Source organism: Ovis aries, chromosome 4, assembly GCF_016772045.2.
Source record: "Ovis aries strain OAR_USU_Benz2616 breed Rambouillet chromosome 4, ARS-UI_Ramb_v3.0, whole genome shotgun sequence".
NCBI lineage: Eukaryota > Metazoa > Chordata > Mammalia > Artiodactyla > Bovidae > Ovis > Ovis aries.
In genome coordinates, this window is record NC_056057.1 from 33,665,157 (window position 1) to 33,688,364 (window position 23,208).

The following is a 23,208-nucleotide window of genomic DNA, read 5'->3' on the forward strand; positions in this document are numbered from 1 at the left end:
GACAAAATACAGTTTATCTAGTTTTTCTTTGGGTTGCTAGTGTTTTTGTTGGTGTCACATCTAAGAAAATGCTGCCTAATCCAAGGTATATGTATTAAGTATAGCTATATGTATTAAGTATAGGTATACTGGAGTAACAGGCAAATTTGGCCTTGGAATACGGAATGAAGCAGGGCAAAGGCTAATAGAGTTTTCCCAAGAGAACACACTGGTCATAGCAAACACCCTCTTCCAACAGCACAAGAGAAGACTCTACACATGGACATCACCAGATGGTCAACACCAAAACCAGATTGATTATATTCTTAGCAGCCAAAGATGGAGAAGTTCTATACAGTCAGCAAAAACAAGACCGGGAGCTGACTGTGGCTCAGATCATGAACTCCTTATTGCCAAATTCAGACTGAAATTGAAGAAAGTAGGGAAAACCACTAGACCATTCAGGTATGACCTAAATCAAATCCCTTATGATTATATGGTGGAAGTGAGAAATAGATTTAAGGTACTAGATCTGATAGATAGAGTGCCTGATGAACTATGGACGGAGGTTCATGACATTGTACAGGAAACAGGGATCAAGACCATCCCCATGGAAAAGAAATGCAAAAAAGCAAAATGGCTGTCTGGGGAGGCCTTACAAATAGCTGTGAATAGAAGAGAAGTGAAATGCAAAGGAGAAAAAGAAAGATATAAGTATCTGAATGCAGAGTTCCAAAGAATAGCAAGGAGAGATAAGAAAGCCTTCTTCAGCGATCAATGCAAAGGAAGAGAGGAAAACAACAGAATGGGAAAGACTAGAGATCTCTTCAAGAAAATTAGAGATACCAAGGGAACATTTCATGCAGAGATGGGCTCAATAAAGGACAGAAATGGTATGGACCTAACAGAAGCAGAAGATATTAAGAAGAGGTGGCAAGAATACACAGAAGAACTGTACAAAAAAGATCTTCATGACCAAGATAATCATGATGGTGTGATCACTCACCTAGAGCCAGACATCCTGGAATGTGAAGTCAAGTGGGCCTTAGAAAGCATCACTACGAACAAAGCTAGTGGAGGTGATGGAATTCCAGTTGAGCTATTTCAAATTCTGAAAGATGATGCTGTGAAAGTGCTGCACTCAATATGACAGCAAATGTGGAAAACTCAGCAGTGGCCACAGGACTGGAAAAGGTCAGTTTTCATTCCAATCCCAAAGAAAGGCTATGCCAAAGAATGCTCAAACTACCGCACAATTGCACTCATCTCACACGTTAGTAAAGTAATGCTCAAAATTCTCCAAGCCAGGCTTCAGCAATACGTGAACCGTGAACTTCCAGATGTTCAAGCTGGTTTTAGAAAAGGCAGAGGAACCAGAGATCAAATTGCCAACATCCACTGGATCATGGAAAAAGTAAGAGAGTTCCAGAAAAACATCTACTTCTGCTTTATTGACTATGCCAAAGCCTTTGACTGTGTGGATCATGATAAACTGTGGAATATTCTTCAAGAGGTGGGAATACCAGACCACCTGACCTGCCTCTTGAGAAACCTATATGCAGGTCAGGAAGCAACAGTTAGAACTGGACATGGAACAACAGACTGGTTCCAAATAGGAAAAGGAGTACGTCAAGGCTGTGTATTGTCACCCTGCTTATTTAACTTATATGCAGAGTATATCATGAGAAATGCTGGGCTGGAAGAAGCACAAGGTGGAATCAAGATTGCTGGGAGAAATATCAATAACCTCAGATATGCAGATGATATCACCCTTATGGCAGAAAGTGAAGAGGAACTCAAAAGCCTCTTGATGAAAGTGAAAGAGGAGAGTGAAAAAGTTGGCTTAAAGCTCAACATTCAGAAAATGAAGATCATGGCATCTGATCCCATCACTTCATGGGAAATAGATAGGGAAACAGTGGAAACAGTGTCAGACTTTATTTTGGGGGGCTCAAAAATCTCTGCAGATGGTGATTGCAGCCATGAAGTTAAAAGATGCTTACTCCTTGGAAGGAAAGTTATGACTAACCTAGATAGCATATTCAAAAGCAGAGACATTCCTTTGCCGACTAAGGTCCGTCTAGTCAAGGCTATGGTTTTCCAGTAGTCATGTATGGATGTGAGAGTTGGACTGTGAAGAAAGCTGAGTGCCAAAGAATTGATGCTTTTGAAGTGTGGTGTTGGAGAAGACTCTTGAGAGTCCCTTGGACTGCAAGGAGATCCAACCAGTCCATTCTAAAGGAGATCAATCCTGGGTGTTCCTTGGAAGGACTGGTGCCAAAGCTGAAACTCCAGTACTTTGGCCACCTCATGCGAAGAGTTGACTTATTGGTAAAGATCCTGATGCTGGAAGGGATTGGGGGCAGGAGGAGAAGGGGACGACAGAGGATGAGATGGCTGGATGGCATCATCGACTCGATGAACATGAGTTTGCGTGAACTCCGGGAGTTGGTGATGGACAGGGAGGCCTGGTGTGCTGCAATTCATGGGGTTGCAAAGAGTCAGACACGACTGAGCGACTGAACTGAACTGAACTATGTATCCAAGGTATATGTATTTTTGTATATGGTGTGAACTAAGGTTCTAGTTTTATTCTTTTTGTATGTAGTCAGTTGTTCCTGGACCATTTTTTGAAAAGACTCTTCTTTCCCTCACTGAATGGTCCTAGAACTCTTGTTGAAATCCATTACCCATACGTGTGTGTATTCATTTCTGGAGTCTCAGTTCTGTTCTGATGGTCTGTGTGTCTATTATGGCGCCACATCATCCTTAGTCCATATCACACTGCCTTAAATTACTGTAGCTTTGCAGTAAGCTTGAAATCAGGACATGTGAGTCCTACAACTTTGTTCTTTTTCAAGATTGTGAAGTTTGGGATCCTTTGCATTTCCTATTACTTTATTTCAAATATGGTTTGTATTCACTTATTTATTGTTGACCCCACTGCGTCTTGATTGCTGCGTGCAGGCTTCGTCTAGTTTGGGTGAGTCGGGGTACTGTCAAGTTGCAGGGCTCGGGCTTCTCGTTGCAGTGGCTTCTCTTGTTGTGGACCACAGCCTCTAGGGCACTCAGGCTGCAGTAGTTGTGTTTCCCAAGCTCTAGAGCTCAGGCTCAGTAGTTGTGGTGCATATGCTCAGTCGTTTCGTGGCATCTTCCTGGAACAGGGGTCTAACCCATGTCTCCAGAGTTGGCAGGCAGATTCTTTACCACTGGACCTCCAGGGAAGCCCCCATATGAATTTTAGAATCAACTTGTCATTTCTAAAAAAAGGCAGTTAGAATTTTGATGGGGATTACATTGAGTTTTTAGATCTGGGAAACATTGCCATCTTAACAATATTATCTTCCAGTCCATCAAAATAAAGGATGTTTTTCCATTTATTTTAACCTCAACTTTCTTACAGCACTATTTTGTAGTTGTCAGTGTACACACCTTCATACTTTTGCTTTATTCCTAAGTATTTTACTCTTTTAGATGCTACTGTAACTGGAAATGTTTCTTAATTTTGATTGTTTATTGCTTTTTTTTTTTTAATCCAGTCAAGGATCACACAGAGCATTTAGTTTTCAATCTCTTTGGTGTCCTTTCATCTAGCAGAGCACCGTGCCCCTCCCCCCAACTTTTTCTCTCATTTGAAATTTATGTATTTTATGCACCCAGCCAACTGTTTTGTTAAATCCCTGACAATTTAGATTTCTCTAGTCGTTCATTCTTAGTATATTCTGGTTACATATATTTGGGAAGAATCAGTCAGTTCAGTTCAGTCGCTCAGTCGTCTCCGACTCTTTGCGACCCAATGGACTGCAGCATGCCAGGCCTCCCCGTCCATCACCAACTCTGAGTTTACTCGTGTCCTTTGAGTCAGTGATGCCATCCAACCATCTCATCCTCTGTCGTCTCCTCCTCCTTCTGTCCTCAATCTTTCCCAGCATCAGGGTCTTTTCAAATGAGTCAGCTCTTTGCATCAGGTGGCCAAAGCATTGGAGTTTCAGCTTCAACATCAGTCCTTCCAATGAACACCCAGGACTGATCTCCTTTAGGATGGACTGGTTGGATCTCCTTGCAGTCCAAGGGACTCTCAAGAGTCTTCTCCAACACCACAGTTCAAAAGCATCAATTCTTCGGTGCTCAGCTTTCTTTATAGTCCAACTCTCACATCCATACATGACCACTGGAAAAACCATAGCTTTGACTACAGACCTTTGTTTGCAAAGTGATGTCTCTGCTTTTTAATATGCTGTCTAAGTTGGTCATAACTTTTCTTCCAAGGAGTAAGCGTCTTTTAATTTCATTGGGAAGAATACAGTATAAATAATGCATCTTTTTTAGTACAGTCATTAGGAGGTCGGAGAAGGCAATGGCACCCCACTCCAGTACTCTTGCCTGGAAAATCCCATGGGCAGAGGAGCCTGGTAGGCTGCAGTCCATGGGGTCGCTAGGAGTCGGACATGACTGAGCGACTTCACTTTCACTTTTCACTTTCATGCATTGGAGAAGGAAATGGCAGCCCACTCCAGTATTCTTGCCTGGAGAATCCCAGGGATAGGGGAGCCTGGTGGGCTACCGTCTCTGGGGTCACACAGAGTCGGACACGACTGAAGCGACTCAGCAGCAGTAGCAGCAGCATTAGGAGGTCACTGACCTTTTTGCACACTGAGAGACCCTTTAAAAGACGGTTCCTTTTGACATCCTGGTAGTCTGTCACAGCTTCCTTGCTTTGTGGAAACAAGATGTTCTGAGTTTCTTTGGTACATTTCATGCCCATACTCAGAATTAGCTGTTTCTCCAAGAAGTCCTGTTTCCTTACACTAGAAAATGATACTGGAGAACATAATCTGGGCTACAGAGGTCCCTGTTATGATTGGACTGGTCACTGTTTCTAGCCTCTTCACTAGTGAGTTAAGACGTTTTTAAAAGAAAAATATACCTTAAATTTATTTTACTTCGTAATTCATACATAAAAGGTTTCCATTACTTGATTTTGTATTTTTATATCTTTATGTTAGACTTTTAGTCTTTGCAATTACTGTGTTATAATCTGTATGTTTTAAAAATATGTGTAATCTAAGTATATACTCTCAAAGAATTGAAAATAGGACTCAGATACTTGGATGCCAGTGTTCACAGTAGAATTATTTTAAGTAGTTGATAGGTGGAAACAACTCAGATGTCCATACAGATGAGTGGAGTAACAAAATGTCATATATACACACCATGGAATGTTACCGAGCCATGGAAAAGGAATACATACCACATGCATGGGCCTTGAAAAAAATATTACATTAAGTGAAATAAGCCAGTCACAAAAGGGCAAATGCTGTATGATTCCACTTTTAAGAATGAATCTAGGACAGGCAAATTCACAGAAAGTAGATTAGAGGTTTCCAGAGACTGAGCGGAATGGGAGAAAGGAAAGTTTACTGTTTAAAGAGGTAGGGAGTTTTTGTTTGGCATGATGAAAATTTTTTGAAATAGTGGTTGGTGATGGTTGCACATAGTGTGAATGTAATTAATACCACTGAATTGCACCTTTGTGTGTGTGTAATTAGCAGTAAATATCTTTGCAGTATTATAGGTCAATGATGAATTAGGAATTTGGGAGAAACCATTCAAGCATTTGAGTTCTTGGAGCATTTAGCAAGAACTCTAAATGGCCTGAAATAGGTCTCTAAGCTTAGACCTTAAAAGGAACATCTGTATCTTTTGATGATAACAAATGTTATCATCAAAATAAAGTGAAGTCGCTCAGTCGTGTCTGACTCTTTGTGACCCCATGGACTGTAGCCTACCACGCTCCTCCGTCCATGGGATTTTCCAGGCAAGAGTACTGGAGTGGGGTGCCATTTCCTTCTCCAGAGGATCTTCCCAACCCAGGGATTGAACCTAGGTCTCCTGCATTGTAGGCAGATGCTTTACCATCTGAGCCACCAGGGAATTCCTTCATCAAAATATGATAACATTTAAAACCCAAATGTAACAATTATTCTTGCATATGTTTTCCTAACAGTGTTGTACCTTCCTATATTGTATTAGCGAAACCATGTAGTGAACATAGTCATCTTTTGGTGTCTGTTCTCATTTTACAAAGGAAGGAGCAGGCTCAGAGAAGATGCCTTTCCCTGGGTCACACGGCTGTAAAGAACACAGGCGTTCTTTCATGTCCCAGCACGGTTCTTACTGAATCATTCATTATATAATTATGTAATGTTGGTCTCCTGTGTGCTGGCACTGGGACTATGACGACGACTACAACACACTCCATGTCCTTTCTCAGGCTGTGATTTTTTAATAAAGGAGAGTGTCCCACAATGATCATATAGCATGACAGTGAAGGCACTGCAGAGGGGCTGTTTGAAACAGTGTGTGATATTCAGAAACCCCTGACATCTGGGTCAGTTTACATTTCTGTAACCACGTGAGTAAAGCCTAAGCTTTCCATTTTCTCTGGAAAACTGATTTTCACCTTACTAGCCTTTCACAGCCTTAGGCCGGCCTCTTAGAGCAAGCATGTGCACAGTGGGGGTTGAAGCTTGTTCTGCTTGGGAGAGAACGTGTTTTCCCCAGGCATGGACACAGACCTCTGCCACTCCTCCTTCAGGGACCGAGTGACTTCTAGCAGGTAACCGTATTCCTGGTGCAGAGTAGATGCTGAATGCTTATTCAGTCAGTGGACAGAGGTTCCGTAGGTCAGGCCTCCAACTGAACTGCAGCAGTTCTGCTGCTCCTGCATCGCTTCGCCTTTACCCACATGCGGATTTCCTGGTGTTTCTGTCGCCTGGGCACTTGTGTTGTTGCTGTAGTTTTTTGTTATTCTTTACTAATTGGATATGACCATATTCTCCCCCCAAAAGGTAAATTCCATATTTGTTCCAGAATATCTCGAGCTTCCATATCTAGAACTTTAAAAGCAGCACAAATAATCCCACTGTAATGTTTCTATAAGGGGTAGCATTGAAACTACTGGAAGATCAAAAGTCAACATACAGATGTTTGATTTTACAGTATGTTTGCACTGTTTTATACAGTATGTAAAGTTTAATGGTTTTAGGATCTTACTAGTATCAAGCTTTAAGAGCAATTAAATATTTGTTATCTTATCGTAATTTTCAGGTAAAGAAGATACTCCCTCGTTACTTGGCCTCTGTGGGTCTCTAACATCAGTGGCAAGTTACAAATCTCTAACAAGCCTAAAATCGAATGACTACCTTGCAAGTCCTACAACAGAGATGACAAGTCCAGGTCTGACTCCATCCTGAAAAATTGTATGTAAAAGCCAGAAGTTTTTATGTTGCAAATATTCCACATACGTAAGTTTGACTGCTGGGAAAATCTTTGGAATTTTATATTGTTCTGGGACATGTCTGGAATTCTGTTGCTTATATTAGAGAATTCAGTCCACTCCATGTAAACTTCTGGGTGAAAAAAATAATGCTGCCATTTTTCATTTAAAAATGATTATATTTGTCACTGAAGTTTAAAAATAGGCTTAAAAAACTTTCAGATATCCTCTAATAATCCATTGCAAATTGTACATATTTATTATTCAGCTGATTTTCATATATTTAAATGTATCATAGTTGCCAGAGACTGAGTTCAAGGTTTTATTCTAGATATTTAAGTATTTTCTTTTGCTCTCTTATTCAATGATTACATTTTCTAAAAATGACTTATTTCATATTTCATGAACTCCTTCCCAGGTCCTGATGTTTAAATGCCTTGTCTTTGAAGTGAGGAGAAAGGTTCTCAGCTGCAGTTTCATAGCAATTTATTCAGTTTGTCTGTAACAGTCACCATTTAGCATCAACCTAACATTCCATTCAGCATTTTATAAATTTTGTAGGACGTGCATTTAGGCAGTTACTAAATTTGTTGGGGCACAAGGAAAGTATTTTACAGTATTTTAGCCCATTTAGGTAAAATGAATAACACTTTGTTTTCTAAAATTTCCTTTAAAGTTTACCAATTTTAAAATTGATCACATTTATGTCCCATAAATTGGAAAAACTGAAAAATGTAGAACAGATGTTGAAAACAGTTTTATCAGGAAAGATATCAAGTTCATTTAAGGATTTGAGAAGCTTTAAGATAAGGATCAGCAGGCTAATCACCACACTTAACAGCATGCCTGACATCCAGTGCTGTTTCTCTCGTGTGCAAGAATGAAGTGTGTCTCACGTGCTTTAACAGCTTCTGTCATTAATCATGCCATAATCTCATTTTAAAACTGACCTTAAAAATTACTAGTTAAAAATTAGTTTTCTTAAAAAGCTCTGAGATGTCTTTTAAATTTTTGCAAATTTTGAAACAATTGTACATTTGGTCCCCCCAAATTCCACCATATTGAAAGAGGAAATGTATGAAGTATATTTTCTAGAGTAAGTAATATGAGGAAAACATGGTCAGTTGTGCCAAAGATCTTTTATACATTGTTTACATGAAGAGGCTACTACAATACTTAATCTGGGGCTTTGTATGCTATTTTTTATTTGTTAATAAAACATTACATTCAAACTTAGCAACTTTGACTATTGAAAGAACATTCCTCCTAAAATATTGAGAGAAAAGCAGCACTTACCACAGTCATTCTTTGTATTCGAAATGTGGGAGTGTGGTGGTTCTCTGCAATACTTGACTCTCGTTATTCGGAATTTAAGATAATAAACAGTAACAAGGCTAGTCATATGTTAAGACAGTTCAAACAATGTCATTTCAGGGATAAAGAAGACCTGGAAGCCCTTAAATTATTTAGATGTATCAGAACATACTCAGAGCTTTCTTCCTTTAGCTTAAGTCTTTGGTACTTGTAGTAATGCAAATATTCTTGAGAAATGGTACCATCAATCTAGTCTTAATTCTGTATACCTTATTGTGAATGATGTATCTACAGCAATTTGTAATTCAGCATGGGGAATGGAAGGAAGGTTAAAACAAGGTTACTGGAAACCTTGGGAGGAGCGAATGAGAGAGAATTAAGGGTGGGAGGAACTTGGAAAATTTTAGGCTAGCCTTAGGCACTGTTGCTGCTGCTTTCCTAACAGTCAGACTTTAAATGCTTTCATTCATGGTCCACTCTCAAATGACATTATCCTTCAATAATTAAAGAAAATCATTGTTACATTTTCCATACATTTTTATAATACAGAAAGGAAATACAGGATTCCATAATTGATCAAAATTTTCAGATTTGTTCTCACGTGTACCGAATCTTGTGCATCTTCACACGCTGCTGAGCGCATGCTGAAACACGGCCTCTGAGGACAGCGCCTCTTCCTTCTTTCTTGGAGCTCTTGGTGTAAAACTGAGCTGCTGATGTGACTTCAGGTTTCTACACAGTTCATTCCACGCTAGTTATAGAGGTAGTCTGTTAATGTTTGCATGAGGTATGTCTCTATCTTCAGTAGTGTTCATTGTTCACACACTCTGCCCTAAATAGAATGCTGAACTATATGCTCCTATTTCCATGCGTATTTTGTTGCCTTGATGTACGATACTTGTTGCATGTATATTAAACATTTTGTACCATGCAGTAGTCGCCTTATTTTTTCTTTGACAAAATGTTATCGATTCAAGGTATACACTGAATTTTTGTTTCAACAAATATGGTAAGTGTATATTAACACCTCAAATACTAATATGAAAATGCTTTTGGAGAAATCTTCAGTTTGTTTCAAATTACTTTTTATTTTCTAACAAATGACATAATATGCTTTAAAGTTGACAACATTCACTCAAGTGGTACAGGACAGTAGTGGTTTTGGCTGAGCTGTGATTTATGTAACAACCCTGTTTGTTTTCTGACGTGTAAAATGGACCCACCACCATCCTCTCAGCACCTATGTGGTGGCATCAGGATAAAGTCAACATTAAATAAAATTATAAGTTCTGAAGTGGTAAGTACCAAATGCAAACTACCATTAAAGGTGACTGACAGGAACCTTAAACATCCAAGTAGACTAAGTTGGTTTTAAGCCCTCTTTATTAGATGTACATACAAGTTTTCAAGTGGTTAAAAATGTTTCTCAAATTTACAACTTATGTAAATTCTTTGTTAAGTTTCCCATTGTTGGTTAGTTTCTGGTTTTGATAAACTCATCCACTGGATTACTCTGGAAATGTCACATGACTGCTTTGAACATCAGGGCCCTTAATTTCTTTGACCTAGTCCACTTTGCTCTTTAGTAAGCAAAGCAACTTCTATTTTGCTTTAGCTTTTTTTCCCCACAGATAGGAGGGGGAAGATAAAATTATACCAATGCCATGGTGGTACCTTTTAAAAACATACTTTGGTATAAACCAAAACTTGTTTTTAAATAGGTCACCTGATCATAAGTCCCATTTTTCATCCTGAGTCATTTTTCTAAAACCAGCTTCACTTTACAACACTTGGTCTTAATATGTGACACATTCTGGTGTTTTCTGTTTTATTCTAGGCTAACCTATGCTATCCTATTTTCTTTCAGTTAAAAAAAAAAATAGGTCTTGAGAGAAAAACAAAACACAGCTCTGTAACTTTTCAGAGCTGGGCTCAAAATACTTCCTTGGTTTTCTCTTGCCTTCTTGTTCCTTCTTGGCAGACCAGGCCCCCTGGACTCCTTTTCCCATCTGATCTACCACGGGGCATGTACACTCTGCTCAAGCCACTGGTGCTAAGTACCACTGCCTGATTGAAGACTCCCAGCCTCCAGGTATGTTGCCTTGGACTGCCTGTCCTAAGAACCATTTCCTGACCAGCCTCTGCTTCCCAGGCCAGGGGAGAATTCTTCAGCTTTTCCATTACTTTTGTTTATTCCTAACAATCACAGCTGAAACCTTAAGACCAATAAGAGTAGCTGCAGTATCTTACCTCCAGTGCTTTTTATACTGCCTACCACGTAAAAGGATTCATCTCAGTAAGTGTGGAGTGATGGATTAAAACATAACAGCAGTCATTTACTTTTTTTTTTAATTTTTATTTTTACTTTACTTTACAATACTGTATTGGTTTTACCATACATTGACATGAATCCACCATGGGTGTACATGCATTCCCAAACATGAACCCCCCACCCACCTCCCTCCCCATAACATCTCTCTGGGTCATCACTGTGCACCAGCCCCAAGCATGCTGTATCCTGCGTCGGGCATAGACTGGCGATTCGATTCTTACATGATAGTATACATGTTAAAAAGTAATACACCAAACTTTCCCGTATCCCTGGAATTTGTGCCCCAGGGGAAAAAAAGAGGCTAGAATTAAAGGAGTCAAATGTGGCTAAATAAACATACTGAATAGTTTTCCTAGAAATAACTTTATTTTAAAAAAGTAATATGGAATTATATGAAAGGCAACAAACATGTAATACTTGAATAAGACATTTTTCTTAAAAAAGTTACACACATAAGAAATTAAATGTGTATGTTAGAAATTTTAACATTAACATATGCATTTAGAAACATTACCAAGAATACAATTTTTAGCCAAACCTTTTTTGGTTCCTACTAGTAATGCTTTTTACCACTTAAGCATAGACAAAGCCTAAATTCAGACTTCTTTTCTTTCGGATACATTGCATGTAATGTATGTTACAAAAACTACAGGGAGTTAGGTTTAAGTTCTTTTAGTTATAAAACAATAATTTTCCACAATGCAGTCAGTAGTGGGGAAGGAGAGGATGAAAGTTTCCCTTCTGTTTGTTTATAAGTGACATTAACTTGAAATACATAACTGTTTTTTGAGACTATTGTTCAAAACCTAAATTTTTCTGCCCTTTTCTACTAGTTACCCAAAAGAAGCACAGCAGAGCAAAGGTAAATTTAAATTTAATACTGTTAAATCCAGTGTTCAAGATAAACTTCCATTGTGTTTTATATATATGTTGATAGTATAGCATTAACATAATTTTATATGAAAGTATATACTAGAAGCACAGTGGTAGCTTTAAGAAAACATAAAATATTTCAATGAATATAAATATTTATATTTTTATAGATATATATGTTGCAAACTTAAGGTAAATCAACACAGGATAAAATAAACACACAAAACTTAAATAGAAACCCTATATAGTTTATTTCTGGTGAAACATAAATAGTTTTCTACTATATTGGAAAATACATTAATTTGTACCAACACTAGAGATATGTCACTTAAATATATATTACTCTATTTTAGGGAAAAAATGTTGCACATTTTCATAAAATACAGATAGACTGCAATAAAGTGCTTTTTCTTAGAGTATACAGATACTGAGGAAAACAAAAATATCTAAAAATATTGTCTTGAAATCATATTCTTTTTCATTCTTACATTCATAAACTAAACTTCTTAGGCATTAGCCTCCAGTGACCAAAAGCTAGTTCTTGGTCTAGCACACTCGTGTGAGATGTGTAAAGTCAAGGGACATCTTGAACATACTCTGTCTCAGTGGTGTTAGAACAAGCGAAGAGACGTGACCTAGAGAACTTCACAGATGGTAATGCCTGATGACAAGACAGCTGAAACCAGAGGCCTTTGTTGTGCTGAAACGGCTTTCTCGCTGGCCTGAATACAACGTGCTTTTCCACTGCACACCCAAGTTTGACTGAAGTGAACATTTAAGACGGTCAGTGAACGCTCTCTGTCACAGAAATAGTAGATAATATGGGGGTCTTTAGACATCAAAAATAGCATCAATATCACACAAGTTATATTTTTGGTTCATGAACGTAAGATAGCCATACCTCGGATCAGAGAAATCTTAATATACACGAGGCCTTAAAACAGTAACAGGGTGGGAAAGAAAAAAAAAAAACACCAAATATATGTGAATTAAAATAACTGATAGGCAGTATTTGGTAAATGATGTGAATAATAATATTTAAAGATTGCTTTCTGTTATGTACTTTGTTGAAACACTTAAGTATCTACGTCCATGATTTAAATGTGTATAAAAAGACTTGGGAATTCTTTTAGACTCTGTACATCATTCAGCACACAATTGCAAAAATGAAGTTACACAGAAATCTGTACCAAACTCTGAGATTATTGCTTTCAGTGTAGAATAATTTTTCTGTGCTTTATAAGAATGAAAAAGGTATTCAGAAATCATAACCATTGAGCAACTTCTCAAAAAGTAGGATAAAAATTTGAAGTTAGAATGATAGAAAACCACTGTAAGATAATAGCAAAAAAGGTGAAAAAAGCTCTTGCCTAACAGTCTCCTCTTATTATTTGGTATGGTTGTTATTTCAGGTTGAAACAGCATCTCTAGTATTGCTGTCTTTGAGCATTTTGTTTCTGGAAGAACGACTTCCCAAATTCATATGTACTGATCATAACAGCACAAGCAGGAGCAATTTTAATTAAATGAGGAAAACAGTCCTAAAAAAGGAAACAGAAAAATTTTACCTTACATTTTAAAATGTTAATTTATTTGATTTCATTCTGACAGTTATCAAATTAAGTAAGGTGAGGTGAGGTGAAGTCGCTCAGTCGTATCCGACTCTTTGCGACCCTGTGGCCTGTAACCTACTAGGCTTCTCTGTCCATGGGATTCTCCAGGCAAGAATACTGGAGTGGATAAAACACTGTCCCATAACTGGTGTCAAAGAACAAGCCGAACTGTTCACTGTTCACTTTAATTCCAAATTACTTCAAAAGCAACTGGTATTTAAAATTTTTAAACTTACAGCAAAGATATTTAGGAGGAAATAGTAAATGAAGAATATTTTCAAAAATTTTCTGCTGAAAGGCAATTAATTTAAAAGGAAAAGTAAACATTTTAGTCAACAGTTTGGTAAGGAAATATTTTTACCTGTAAATAATCCAGAAAATCCGTTCTGAGCAACAATGTTCTTCATTATACTCCAGGTTGACATTTGCAAAGGCATAGAAACTAAATGTTAAAGAAACGATGCTATTATAAATTACCACTTAATTTCTAATATAGATAAATACACATCAAAGAGTGTTAATGGGCTTTGGGATATATCAGTTCATTATAAGAACAGATCTGTTTACATAAAGAACTATTTTAAATCTTATTTTTAATAGTTGGATTCATTAAAAAGAAATTTTAAAGGCACTTTTAAGGTACATAGAACCAGATGTAATCAAGGAGGAATATACAGAAAGCCTCTCCTGAACTGATGTTTAAGCTTGGTGGTGTGTATCCTTTATACTTTTTTCCATATCTTAAAAATCTTTCATAATGAAAAATTTTAAAGATATATAGGAATTTTCATGGGGTTCTCCAAGTGAAGCCATGATAACCATTTTTCATTGTACTTTTAGTGCATACATTAAAAAAACTTTTTTCCCCAAAGAGAAGCTTTAAGGAAAATAGCTCATTCTCCCTACGGAGGTTCTACCTTAGAAGCATCTTTCTGAATAGATGTGCTAGTCTTGAAATAAATCAGTCCTGTCTCCTCTGAAGGGAAGAGTTTTCCTGTAGCTAACAGTAAAATCTCGCTTATTTGCAACTGCTTAAGTGTCTGGAACACAGTAAAGAAACAGATTTATACATCTTTTGAAAACAGCAAAAATAGATGTTACTCAGATTCAAACATAAACCTCATGAATGTGCTGTACATACACCAAGTTCGCTCTCCTTCGTTGTACACAATGATTCTAAGCAGCTGGCTTAGCCCCCAGACTACAGACGCTAAAGATGAAAAAAAATCTGCTAAAAGGTGGGCATCCTACCACTACCATCCTACCACTTCAGCACTGTGACAGCTGAAGATTTCAGTCTTGCCCAGCCCAGAGCATGATAGGCCAACACTCCTAAGTGTCTCACTAGCTTCTGAGAGCTGTGTTATGAAACTACAGTAATCAGTGTGTACAGTGATGATAACTCTGAGTCATTAGGATTAAAGTACATTTTAGTATGTATGCCTAGGGAAAAAGGGAAAATTAGGGAAAGGGGCCATTCAGTAACAGCTCTGTAGAATCTGCAACTTAATGAAGAGGGGCTCATTATCTCAAAATTTCTTCCATATAATATCAGATTCTCTATGAAGATAAATGAGGCCTTGTTATTTAAGAAGCTAAACTATCTATATAAATAGCGTAAGTAAAACTACAGTGATTAGAGCAACCAAACGGAAAGGATACATTTTAAAACCAAGAACAAAGTATTTATGACTGAAACTTAACCCTCTAAAAACAGTCAGTGACAAAATATTTACACTGCAGGTTGACAACTTATACTCCTTGCTTAAATGTTTTCAATTTTGGAAACAACTAGTAAAGAAAGGAGGTGAACCCTAAAACCTGTGGGACACTATAAAAGCAGTGCTTAGAGGAAAGTTCATACCAATATAGGCATACCTCAAGAAACAAGAAAAAACTCAAATAACCTAACTCTACACCTAAAGCAACTAGAAAAGGAAGAAATGGAGAACCCCAGAGTTAGTAGAAGGAAAGAAATCTTAACAATTAGGGCAGAAATACATGCAAAAGAAACAAAAGAGACCATAGCAAAAGTCAACAAAGCCAAAAGCTGGTTCTTTGAAAGGATAAATAAAATTGACAAACCATTAGCCAGACTCATCAGGAAACAAAGGGAGAAAAATCAATAAAATTAGAAATGAAAATAGATCACAATAGACAACACAGAAATACAAAGGATCATAAGAGACTATTATCAGCAATTATGTGCCAATAAAATGGACAACATACAAGAAATGGACAAATTCTTAGAAAAGTACAACTTTCCAAAACTGAACCAGGAAGAAATAGAAAATCTTAACAGACCCATCACAAGCACGGAAATTGAAACTGTAATCAGAAATCTTCCAGCAAACAAAAGCCCAGGTCCAGACGGCTTCACAGCTGAATTCTACCAAAAATTTAGAGAAGAGCTAATACCTATCCTACTCAAACTCTTCCAGAAAATTGCAGAGGAAGGGAAACTTCCAAACTCATTCTATGAGGCCACCATCACCCTAATACCAAAACCTGACAAAGATGTCACAAAAAAAGAAAACTACAGGCTGATATCACTGATGAACATAGATGCAAAAATCCTTAACAAAATTCTAGCAATTAGAATCCAACAACACATTAGAAAGATCATACACCATGACCAAGCGGGCTTTATCCCAGGGATGCAAGGATTCTTCAATATCCACAAATCAATGTAATTCACCACATTAACAAATTGAAAAATAAAAGCCATATGATTATCTCAGTAGATGCAGAGAAGGCCTTTGACTAAATTCAATATCCATTTGATAAAAACTCTCCAGAAAGTAGGAATAGAAGGAACCCACCTCAACATAATAAAAGCTGTATATGGCAAACCCACAGCAAACATTATCCTCAATGGTGAAAAATTGAAGGCATTTCCCCTAAAGTCAGGAACAAGACAAGGGTGCCCACTTTCATCACTACTGTTCAACATAGTTCTGGAAGTTTTGGCCACAGCAATCAGAGCAGAAAAAGAAATAGAAGGAATCCAAATTGGAAAAGAAGTAGTAAAATGCTCACTGTTTGCAGATGACATGATCCTCTACATAGAAAACCCTAAAGACGCCACCAGAAAATTACTAGAGCCAACCAATGAATATATTAAAGTTGCAGGATATAAAATCAACACACAGAAATCCCTTGCATTCCTATACACTAATAATGAGAGAGTAGAAAAAGAAATTAAGGAAACAATTCCATTCACCATTGCAACGAAAAGAATAAAATACTTAGGAATATACCTATGCCTGGAGAATCCCATGAGGGAGAAGCCTGGTAGGCTATAGTCCATGGGGTTGGAAAGAGTTGGACACGACTGAGCGACTTCACTTTCACTTTCATACCTACCTAAAATAGAAAATTATAAAATACTGATGAAAGAAATAAAAGAGGACACTAATGGAGAAATATACCATGTTCATAGATTGGAAGAATCAATATAGTGAAAATGAGTATACTACCAAAAGCAATCTACAGATTCAATGCCATCCCTATCAAGCTACCAGCGGTATTTTTCACAGAGCTAGGAACAAATAATTTCACAATTTGTATGGAAATAGAAAAAGCCTCAAATAGCCGAAGCAATCTTGAGAAGGAAGAATGGAACTGGAGGAATCAACCTGCCTGACTTCAGGCTCTACTACAAAGCCACAGTCATCAAGACAGGATGGTACTGGCACAAAGACAGAAATATAGATCAATGGAACAAAATAGAAAGCCCAGAGATAAATCCACACACCTATGGACACCTTATCTTCGACAGAGGAGGCAAGAATATACAATGGATTAAAGACAATCTCTTTAACAAGTGGTGCTAGGAAAACTGGTCAACCACTTGTAAAAGAATGAAACTAGAACACTTTCTAACACCATACACAAAAAAGTAAACTCAATGGATTAAAGATCTAAATGTAAGACCAGAAACTATAAAACTCCTAGAGGAGAAAATAGGCAAAACACTCTCCGACATACATCACAGCAGGATCCTCTATGACCCACCTCCCAAAATACTGGAAATAAAAGCAAAAATAAACAAATGGGATCTAATTAAAATTAAAAGCTTCTGCACAACAAAGGAACCTATAAGCAAGGTGAAAAGACAGCTTTGGGAATGGCAGAAAATAATAGCAAATGAAGCAACTGACAAACAACTAACCTCAAAAATATACAAGCAACTTATGCAGCTCAATGCCGGAAAAATAAATGACCCAATCAAAAAATGGGCCAAAGAACTAAATAGACATTTCTCCAAAGAAGACATATGGATGGCTAACAAACACATGAAAAGATGCTCAACATCACTCATTATCAGAGAAATGCAAATCAAAACCACAATGAGGTACCGTTTCACACCAATCAGAATGGCAGCAATCCAATAGTCTACAAGCAATAAATGCTGGAGAGGTGGGGAGAAAAGGGAACCCTCTTACACTGCTGGTGGGAATGCATAGTACAGCCACTATGGAGAACAGTGTGGAGATTGCTTAAAAATTGCAAATAGAACTGCCTATGACCCAGCAATCCTACTGCTGGGCATACACAGCAAGGAAACCAGAATTGAAAGAGACACGTGTACCCCAATGTTCATCACAGCACTGTTTATAATAGCCAGGACATGGAAGTAACCTAGATGTCCATCGGCAGAGGAATGGATAAGAAAGCTGTGGTACATATAGACAATGGAGTATTACTCAGCCATTAAAAAAATACATTTGAATCAGTTCTAATGAGGTGGATGAAACTGGAGCCTATTATACAGAGTGAATTAAGCCAGAAAGAAAAACACCAATACAGTATACTAACACGTATATATGGAATTTAGCAAGATGGTAACCATAACCCTGTATGCAAGACAGCAAAAGAGACACAGATGTATAGAACGGACTTTTAGACTCTGTGGGAGAGAGAGAGGGTTGGATGATTTGGGAGAATGGCATTGAAACATGTATACTGTCAGGTAAGAAACGAATCGCCAGTCTATGTTTGATACAGGATACAGGATGCTTGGGGCTGGTGCACGGGGATGATTCAGAGAGATGATATGGGGTGGGAGGTGGCAGGGGGGTTCAGGATTGGGAACTCATGTACACCCGTGGCTGATTCATGTCAATGTATGGCAAAACCAATACAGTATTGTAAAAGTAAATTTAAAAAAAGATTAAAAAAGAATTTAATAGTCAGTAGAAAAATAATCTCTGCTGGTAATTTACATTTTACTAATTATATATGGCTTTGAATTTCTTAAAAATAAAGTCTCAAATATTAAAAAAAAAAAGGTTGCTAAGTAGCTGAGTATGTCTAATCTTATGGAGCTTAAGTTCCAACTGCTAAGTTGCTTCAGTCGTGTCCCACTCTGTGCGACCCCATAGAGGGCAGCCCACCAGGCTCCACCGTCCCTGGGATTCTCCAGGCAAGAACACTGGAGTGGGTTGCCATTTCCTTCTCCAATGCATAAAAGTGAAAAGTGAAAGTGAAGTCGCTCAGTCATGTCCGATTCTTAGCGACCTCATGGACTGTCACCTACCAGGCTCCTCCATCCATGGGATTTTCCAGGCAAGAGTACCGGAATGGGGTGCCATTGCTTTCTCAAGTTCCAAACTAGTCTCTATTTTAATAGTAGGGTGAGGTGAATGTAAAAGAAGACGAACAAGAAGACTTCTCAACTGGAGGGAAGCCATGGGAGAGCCCTGCCTAAAGATCCAACGTCCAAGAGCTCTTTCTACAGGGGAAAATCAACTTCATACACTGTAAAGAAACACTGTGTGATTATTAATATTTCAAGCACAGACAACAATAAACAGTCCTCTACTGATCATCCAAATGATCAAATCCTAACAATTTTATGTTTCAGAAACAAAGCCCTATTTCCAGTGGGCTTGCTACACTTTCTATAATAAAAACAGAATGAATCTAGTAGAAGCAACTAATAGTACTTAAAAAAGAAATATGGACCATTGTTAAATTCTTTAGTGATGTTGTTCAGTATTGCTTCTGTTTTACGTTTTGTTTTTTTTTGGGGGGGGCAGGAGGCATGTGGGATCTTAGCTCCCCAACCAGGGATCGAACCTGCACCTTCTGCATTAAAGGGGAAGTCCCTAGGACAATTTTGTTCTAGAAGAGATTACAGGTTATAAAGAAGTAGATGGGATAATAGGCAAGGGGGAAAAAAAACACATCAAAAGGGAAGCTAAAAAATAGAAAAGAAAAAGAATATGTATATGCATACTAATATAGTCTTTAAATTTTCTTAAAGTTTTTGCTTAGGTTTAGAGGTTTTTCTGGGTACTCCATTCTAGCAGTACATTAGTTTGAGTTAAATAGAGAGGAAGGCAACCAAGAGGCAGGGGGAATCTTGTCTTCCCTATCTTAGCTATTCCTAACTATCTAGAAAGAAAATATTTTTCATGGCATCTTAGACACATTTTCAATTAATTAAACTTACTTTTCAGGCTTTCATATATCCAAAGTTGTATCTGCTCTTATGTTTTTACCACATCAAATGGCAAAGTTACAACAGCTGCAAACTAACAAAAAATAAAATTGATTAAATTTTTCCCAAAGTATTTTATACTCTAATTAGGGTATTACTTAATAAAGATAGTAATAAAATCAGAACTAAACTGAAAAAGTGAAACCAGAGATATTTAAGGAGAAGCTCCTATTGAAGAGGACAGATAAAGTCTTATACATTTCTCCTAAAGTTCAGGAGTAAGAGAACAGTCCTCCTATATTCCTGAGGTCACACCACACTAGTTGGCAGTCAGAATTCCAACCAGACCTCTGACTGCAAAACCAGTATTCACAATTTCTGATGCTCCTTTGTGTTCCATTATTCCTTTACTACAGATGAAGGTATAGTATTATATTTTAAAGCAGAAATCAAAGTACCTAGTAATTAGCGTTTAAAATTTTCCAAATGTTTTAAAAATTGTTAAAAAATTAAAGAAAATGGACTTTTGAACTTTTAGTGCCATATACATTTTCTTTATGGGTTTCATCATATTTATCAAATGCAGTTCACAAATAATTTTTAAAAACATTTCATGCAAATCAAAACCACAATGAGGTGCCATCTCACGCTGGTCAGACTGGCTGCTATCAAAAAGTCTACAAACAAATGCTGGAGAGGGTGCAGAGAAAAGGGAACCCTCTTAAACTGTTGGTGGGAATGCAAACTAGTACAGCCACTATGGAGAACAGTGTGGAGATTCCTTAAGAAACTGGAAATAGAACTGCTGTATGACCCAGCAATCCCACTGCTGGGCATACACACCACGGAAACCAGAACTGAAAGAGACACGTGTACCTCAATGTTCATTGCAGCACTGTTTACAATAGCCAGGACATGGAAGCAACCTAGATGTCCATCGGCAGAGGAATGGATAAGAAAGTCGTGGTACATATACACAATGGAATATTACTCAGCTATTAAAAAGAATGCATTTGAATCAGTTCTCATGAGGTGGATGAAACTGGAGCCTATTATACAGAGCAAAGTAAGTCAGAAAAACACCAATACTGTATATTAATGCATATATATGGAATTTAGAAAGATGGTAGTGATAACCCTATATGTGAGACAGCAAAAGAGACACAGATGTAAAGAACAGACTTTTGGACTCTGTGGGAGAAGGCGAGGGTGGGATGATCTGAGAGAATAGCACTGACACATGTATATTACCATATGTGAAATAGATCACCAGTCCAGGTTTGATGCATGAGACAGGGTTCTCAGGGCCAGTGCACTGGGACGACCCTGAGGGATGGTATTGGGAGGGGGGTTCAGGATGGGGAACACATATACACCTGTGGCTGATTCATGTCAATGTATGGCAAAACCCACTACAATAAAGTAATTAGCCTCCAATTAAAGTAACTAAAAATGTCAGATTAATCAGTTTAACAGTTATTTCCATAATGCCTTAATTAAGCAAGAAAGGTTTTCTGAAAGAACAAATTCCCCTAAGAATGTCTTATATTTGATATAACAGTCATGCAAAGTAAAACCTAGTCTCTATTTTCTGTTTCCCAACTTACATTTGGTCAATATGCTCATAAAATAACCTTTAAAGTCATTCACTTTTATTTCACCCATCAATGTAAGGAGATTTAAGTTCTTGAAACCAGTTTCAAAGATCTCAGGTAAGATAAAATCAATGATCGTTTCTCCACAATCCAACACATATAGTTGTTCTTTAGTTTCTGAGGTGCATTGGCTGCAGATACTGAAACCTGCCGAGTATCTGTCCCTTATATAAAATGTCATAGCACAGCTGGTCCTCTGTGTCTGTGGTTCCACATCTGTGGATTCAACAGCCAAGAATCGAATTGGTTCAATCTGCAGGTGCAGAACCCCTGGATAGGGGGTGCTGATGGGAGTATCAAAGGCAGCAACAATGCGGGATGAGCCTGACACTCTGCAGAATAACAGGTTTAGGCTGTTCGGTTTTCTAACAGAAAGCCTGGACATTATCCCACTGATGTGCTTTTCCTGTTGCAGACACATTTTTATTTGTTTAACAGTTAAAAGGCAGTAATATTTTTTAAATTACTAAAGATTTTTAAAATATTTTTTCTGTGTTACGTAAGAAATAGTAAAACAACATTCTTTCATTACTGGAAAGCTGGGACAACACCCTACAGCCATGCAACTTTTTTTTTTTTTTTTTTTTACATAAAGCACTAAGTACAGAATTGGTTCTACAATTGTTATGGATAAACATAAGTGGTACTTGTTTTTCATCATTCATGGTGGATTAAGATATAAATAAAATTTGTAAGTTACTTTTAATCACCTCACAAATAGAAATAATGAATCATAAAGATTTTGCTCGTATTCTAACCTCTTAAATTGCTACAAAGAATTGCTCTTTTGCCTCAATATATTTATACCCCCCTAGGGTTAATTTGACATATACCGGACCCGAGAATCTTCATGTCTCAATTTTGAACACAATCTCTGAGATTGTGCCTAGGTTTTCTGACAGTGACTCCAGTATTTTTCTGCCAGTCTCCATGACTGCACTGTGCTCCTTCACTGTCTCTATCTGGTTCCAATATGTCAGCACATCACTGTGTCATCAAAAATTCATTCTCTAAGTATGTGGGGATAAGAAAGCTCTCTGTGTCCAAGATCATGGTGATAAGAATCTGCATAAAGGCCCACTACATGAGTTTTCATTATGTGGAGGAGTGGCCAAAGGTGAACTCCCTACTACCCAAAAATGGTCACTGGGTATTTCAGTTCAGTCGCTCAGTTGTGTCTGACTCTTTTAACCCCACGAATCACAGCACGCCAAGCCTCCCTGTCCATCACCAACTCCCAGAGTTTGAGTTGATGGAGTCAGCAATGCCATCCAGCCATCTCATCCTCTGTCGTCCCCTTCTCCTACCCCCAATCCCTCCCAGCATCAGGGATATCAACTAACAAGATCTACTGGTATTTAATGACCAAATTGCCAAATACTTTGTGTAATAAAGTACATCTAAACTCATTATCATAACTAGAGATCTAACAAGTTCCAAAGTTTCAGAAAGATATATTTGTAATATAATAAAGAGATATAAAATGTATTTTAAAATATTTAATGGATAGTACTGATAATGTATCTTCAAAATCGGTAGTAAATACTTAGCACTTTGAGGATGCACTACCCTAAAGCTGTTCTATCTCAATAGACATGAAATGCTACATAATATTTTGTTCTGTTTTAGTAAGACAATTATCACTATTTTGGAATATAACAACAATACAATAAACTTACAGAACTAGACAACGCCCCTGAGGTAAAGTTGATCAT

General features: G+C 37.6%; 2 protein-coding genes and 1 non-coding gene across 6 annotated transcripts in view; 1 reads left to right on the forward strand and 2 right to left on the reverse strand.

The window, feature by feature from the left end:
• Positions 1-9,505, forward strand: part of RUNDC3B (RUN domain containing 3B) — a 175,207-nt gene extending 165,702 nt beyond the window's left edge. For all 4 annotated transcript variants that reach the window (XM_042249155.1, XM_042249156.1, XM_015095223.3 and 1 more), the window contains one exon: positions 7,090-9,505. In XM_042249155.1, the coding sequence (XP_042105089.1) occupies positions 7,090-7,235 (146 nt within the window). In that variant the 3' untranslated portion in view covers positions 7,236-9,505. The remainder of the gene's footprint in view (positions 1-7,089) is intronic.
• Positions 5,842-5,913, reverse strand: TRNAC-ACA (transfer RNA cysteine (anticodon ACA)). The gene has a single exon. It is a non-coding gene; the product is annotated as a tRNA-Cys (tRNA).
• A 1,746-nt stretch (positions 9,506-11,251) lies between the features above and the next one.
• The window catches only part of LOC101121769 (phosphatidylcholine translocator ABCB4), an 89,569-nt gene continuing 77,612 nt past the window's right edge, over positions 11,252-23,208 (reverse strand). Inside the window, 3 exon segments of the mRNA XM_042249301.2 lie at positions 11,252-13,318; positions 13,752-13,832; positions 19,851-19,932. The gene's annotated coding sequence lies outside the window, so the exon portion shown is untranslated.